This window comes from Triticum aestivum, chromosome 3D (genome assembly GCF_018294505.1).
Source record: "Triticum aestivum cultivar Chinese Spring chromosome 3D, IWGSC CS RefSeq v2.1, whole genome shotgun sequence".
Classification (NCBI taxonomy): Eukaryota; Viridiplantae; Streptophyta; class Magnoliopsida; order Poales; family Poaceae; genus Triticum; species Triticum aestivum.
The window spans coordinates 314,019,545-314,024,951 of record NC_057802.1 but is presented as its reverse complement, the minus strand read 5'-3'; the positions used below and the strand labels follow the sequence as shown (position 1 = coordinate 314,024,951).

The 5,407-nt window shown below is 39.9% G+C and overlaps 1 protein-coding gene across 1 annotated transcript in view; it reads left to right on the top strand.

Annotated features, from left to right (window-relative positions):
* Positions 1-4,381, top strand: part of LOC123076277 (uncharacterized) — an 8,472-nt gene extending 4,091 nt beyond the window's left edge. The window contains exons 2-5 of the mRNA XM_044498615.1: positions 1,137-1,206; positions 1,872-1,976; positions 2,635-2,716; positions 3,734-4,381. Of these exons, the coding sequence (XP_044354550.1) occupies positions 1,137-1,206; positions 1,872-1,976; positions 2,635-2,716; positions 3,734-4,163 (687 nt within the window). The 3' untranslated portion in view covers positions 4,164-4,381. The remainder of the gene's footprint in view (positions 1-1,136; positions 1,207-1,871; positions 1,977-2,634; positions 2,717-3,733) is intronic.
* The last annotated feature ends 1,026 nt before the right edge of the window (positions 4,382-5,407 follow it).

The following is a 5,407-nucleotide window of genomic DNA, read 5'->3' as shown; positions in this document are numbered from 1 at the left end:
CCCCGCACCGACGGCCGCCGCATCCCTCCCCGCACCGACGGCCGCTGTATCCCTCCCCCGTGCAGATGACCGCTGCAAGCTGCTCCCGCTCATGGCCGCTGCAAGCTCCTCCCGTACGCCAACCTCCACCCCGCCTTCCCCCTCTGTTCTCCCTCACGCTCGGGCGCCAGCCATCCTTCTTCCACGCGCGCGGCACCTCGATCCACCGCCGGCCGACCTCCCTCGTCCCGCTTGCTGGCCGCCGTCCATGTTGTACCATTGTTTCTGGAAGGTCTGAACTTTTTTTTCCAAAGCAAACCAATTTTCTATTGATCTCTGTCTACCTTCCCTAATACCTGATTTTTTTGCCACAGAAAACCAACTTGGACTTCGTTAGACGGCCTTTGCACCATTTTGAGCGCCGACAGCTCCTTCCTTTGCCATTGATACAGCCATCGACATGTACTGGGTGTTCCTTTGCAAGTTCAATTAGTGTCATCGCACAACTTCAGAAGTTTGATTTTGTGAAGAAGTATGAAAATTTTCAGTGCAAATGTGGAAAACCAGAAAGTTCTAATAATGGTGTACCAAAAGTTCAAGGATAGTAATCCGGGGACGTTGGAGCAACTGCTGATGGAGGCGGAGTCAAAATCTCGTGACTGTCTGCTGCAGATCTTCAGCATGGACTTCGATGAAGACACTCCTCTGATGTTAATGCGCTTCTGCATTTTAATAAAGAAGTTACAAAATTTCAGTTCCTCGGTACTTATAAGATCTTGAGAGGATGACAGAGGATGCCCATGTGTACTGTGTACAAGCCAGCCAGCCATGTATAAGGATCCAATGGAAGACTGGATTTGGTTGTTGTTAATTAGCAGCCACCTAAGCCTAGCAATTGACCGTGGAGCAGGTACTGGATCCCTGACACGATGCAATTACTCATCAGTGTCGACGACTGATTTATTTTGTTTTGTACAAGTTAAAGCATCAGTGGCCATAGGGAAGGAGACCTTCCCAAATCGTGCCCCTGGACAATGCAACAATGAATTGGAGCCGTTTCCGCCTCTCTTCCAGCAGCGCTGATGTCCCCTTCTAGTTCAGCACTGGTTTCCCCGCCTCGTGATACGGTCTGCAGTTGCTTGTGAGTTGTCTGCTAGGTGTTGTTTAAGTGTCACAGACGACGTGTTGTCTCCTGGCATCTGGATAACTGCCGACTGCAAATAAAAGGTTGGAACTTCCTGTCTATTTTGGTTGGTGAATACGTATCAACAAAATTTCTTTTCTACATGGTAGTTCAACTATTTCAAAAAAAAATTCTCTACAGGATAGTTCAGGTGTTGCTAGCAGATAAGTTCAAAGAACAAACCGCCACAAGTACTTAATTTCAAATCATTTTATTTTGTTTAAATACAATCAGCTCTACTACATAAGCTATTCAAGTTCAGAGCTAATGACATCATCAGTTCGGATATGAAACCAAATTTAAAATTAGAACCCCAAAAAGGTTGACTTCTATAAGTCCATGTTCCCAGACCGAGGCCATTCAAAAAATCTGATCATATAAGTCCACTTTCATTTTGCGAGTTCAGAAAGAAAAATTGATGTTGTTTTTGCCATTTTCAAAATTTCTCTTAACCAAAAAGTTCAATATTAAACGTTTTGTGCCTATCCTTACATTAGTTAGTCTTCACCATGTTCAGATAGTTCCTAGGAGAAGTGAAGATAAGGTTTATATTGATGTTTATGATAGTTGAAAGATTAGGTGTAAAAAATATTTTCTTGCAGGCTACTGAATGTTTCAATTCGTTGTGTGTGAATTTTATTGTAGCAAAATATTTTCTCTTCCTCTCTAAATCTCCTTTCTGTCACTAATTTATTCTCTCTGAATGCAGCACGAGGGAGGCTGGAGCGACTGCAGACCGGTGACGAGAACCACTCTTCAGTTCTGCTATTCGTGTATTGGAAGTACGTACCCTCTATCCAGGCAGGAGGTAGAGGTAATTTCTCCCCTAATGCACGTGTCATGCGTGCCTTTTTTTGGCCACACAAAGTCACTAACTGTCCTCGTTAGTAACTGCAAGTTGAACCAGTACGAAGTGGCATTTGCAGAAATATTGTGTTACTACTTTTCTTAGTTGTAATCCCGTGAACCATTTAATTAAATGGATTGCCACTCCCTTTCCTATATAAAGGATATGATTGATGTGATGCAGTAATTCTTTCATTTCCATTACTAGCAAGTAAACAATTACTAGTTCATACTGATGCGTAAATTTATGCATATGGCAATTAAAAAAGAAACCAGTTCATACCTTTTTTTGCGGGTGAGCAACCAGTTCATACCCACTGCGCTAGCCACCTGAAAAAGCACAACTTTATGTATTTTGGAATAGAAATAGTGTCCGTGTTTCTTTTTTATGCATTTCATAGTTCACCAATCTTATCTGATTTCAGTCACTTCCGTTACCATGTTATTTCTAGCATAGCATGTCTAAAATGCAGAAGTAGTGCTAAAAAAATGTCATTGTGTTATGCATATAAAAGCTTTATAAAAAATTCACAAACTGTTGTGTTTTTTGGTAACTCACGGCTGTGTGTAGCTATTGTATGTCTTCGGAATACTTATGCATACTGTTGTTTGGTACATATCTTCAGTACAAGTTTTGGAAGGCCGGGGAGTTCTACCGCTGGCGTACACCAAGTTCAGAGACGTTGCACGGAGTGAGCCGACGCCGCGGTAAAAATGGTTTATTAGCATAGCGGAGAGAATATTTTTATGCTCATTTGTTCATAGTATGAAGCTCGTTTATAGTTTCTTTTCTCATTCTTTTAATTAAGAAAAAAGTTTATTGAGCTTGAAGCATAAACCTCTCGGCAATGTAACATTCTGCTGATATTTAATAATCGGTAAGCTGTTGTAGTGGGACAAGGTCATCATCTTGAGGTCAGTGATACCATGCACGCTGAAACGATGGCCTTACACTAGGCTGTATGTATAACTTGGTCTATGGGATGCAGGCTTGTGCTGCTTGAAACGGATGCGACTAACCTGTAGAAAGCATTACAGGAAGTGATTTAAGAGATGAATGTGTATGTTGCTGCACTACTTTTGCTTGTTGTTTTTATAAAGTTGGTTGCTGTCAAATTTTTGTTGCTTAAAAATGTTGCTATTTGTTTTTACAATGTCCATTTTGAAGTTCAAATTGCTGATGATTTTTATTGTGTTCATGTGGGTGCTTGAACATGATTCAAATGCTTTTGTGAACAATTTATCATGTATGTCTTGCCTGTGTAGCTTGTAAAACATATGCTCTGTATAAAAGAAAAACTCACTAGGTCTACCAGTTCACTGCGTATTTATATTATCAGTTCATAAATAAGCACATAAAGAAGTTTGATTTGTGTTATTGAACCAGTTCAGTTCATCGGTTTTATATTGTATGCCAATTTGCTACATGGGGGATTTTTGCATCAGTTCGACAAAAAAGTGTACAATAGTTCAAACTCTGAGAGCTATTAAGTTTGACTTTTTTAGAATGGGAGTTGTATGTTTACTCTCTACCTGTACAGTGCATTTTGAAGTCCTGGTCGTTGCAGTTATTTTTTGTGTTAAGAAAAATGAATTTATGTATTTTGCTAATCATTCCTCCACTTCCACCAGAAGAAAAGTGATTTAGACTCTTTATTGCAATCAGTTAGTTGACTATCTTAGTTCAACTAATTAACCGACTCGATTCACTTTTCTTGCTTCCAGGGCCAACGACGGTCATCGCTCCTCGACTCTATTCCCGTTCGTCACCCAGCTCACCAGTCCACCTCGGTGCTCCACCACCGGTCCCTCGGAAGAGCTGGCTGCAGGCCATCCGTTGCTCCGCCCCTGGATGCTGTCGTGTGGTGGCCGGCCGTCTCACTCCAATGCACCTCCCTCTTTGTGTACTGGTCCCTCTGGCAGCCGTCCAAGTGGAGCGTTGACACCAGTACAAGTAGAATTGTGGGTCGCGGCCACCAACTTCACCAAGCGTTGCACATCCGTCCAAGTCGAGCACACACACCGGGAGAACACCAGCGCCTTTGCTTTGCACATTGCTTGGTCATGCATGATTGCTGATGGATGCAGCAAGCGTTTTATTAGTTTGATCTTCTGCATTTTGTCTCAGTTTTCATGGATGCTAGCGGGCAAGTGACATGATTTTGGTTGCCATTTCTCTCTGTAGCAGATTCCATCCGCACAAAAAATGCTACTGCAGTTTATTCTATGTAAAAAATGAATAAGGTTCAATTCACAAAATGTGGATGTTCGCTTGGGAAATTTTGCAGTACATTTGATTACACCAAGATGTACAGAATGACTAATTCTTTATTGTGTGCCTTCAGCACAATTTAAAATTACTGGTTGACGATATGTCTAATGGATTTTTCTTTGTCTATAGAAAAACTAATATGCGAGGATATCTCATGTTTCTTTGTGAACTTGTAGTGTGTTACTGTACTTGTACCTTAAGAATATACGCTCAAAGAAACCAAAGAAAAAACACAGCACATTTATTGTGGAAAAGGTTTTTATTTTAGTTCAGCTATATAAACCATGTAGGTTCGATGATGAAAGTTCGATTGCTCAACCCAAAACGTTTTCGGACTGTGAAAACTAGCTCAGTACAAATACACAGATATATTAGTACGAGTACTCTGTTTTTCGAACGGAAAAAATACACGGAAATTTTTCTTTTGAAAAAATATCATTCAGTTCAACGATGTAACCTATGCAAGTTTGAGGACTATGATGCCGTAAACCGTTATAAAATTATGAGAACCATATAAAAAAGCAGAATAAACTCTAGTTTGTGAAAACATGCTCAGTACAAACCCATACAAACATCAGCTCAAGTACTCTTTTGTCGGAACCATTCAAAATCACTCTATGAAAAATACCTCAGTACAAATATGCACATAGATTAGTACAAATACTCGGTTTTTTCTGACGGGAAACAACACGACGTGTCTCACTGTATTCAAAATTACTCCTCAATGGTTGCGAATTTGAGAAAATGTTCAACATGACCAAGTTTCGCATTTTTGATATCTTTCCAACGGTATATTATTTGCCTCGTTTCGAAAACCTTTTTAAAAAAATCGCGTTTGAAATCAAATTTGACCGTATTCGAATTCATTTTTAAACCGTAAGGAATTAGAAAAACATTTTAATACGAAAAAGTTGCGCATTTTCCATAGCTTTCCAACGCCGTATCATTTGCATCAATCCGACAAACAGTTTGCAAAAAAACGCGAAAATACGTTTCACCCAGAATTTCACCATTTTTCAAATTACTTTTAAATTGTATAGAATTAAAAAAACAATATATATATATATATATATATATATATATATATATATATGAAGATGCGGATTTTTACCAGCTTTCCAACGCCA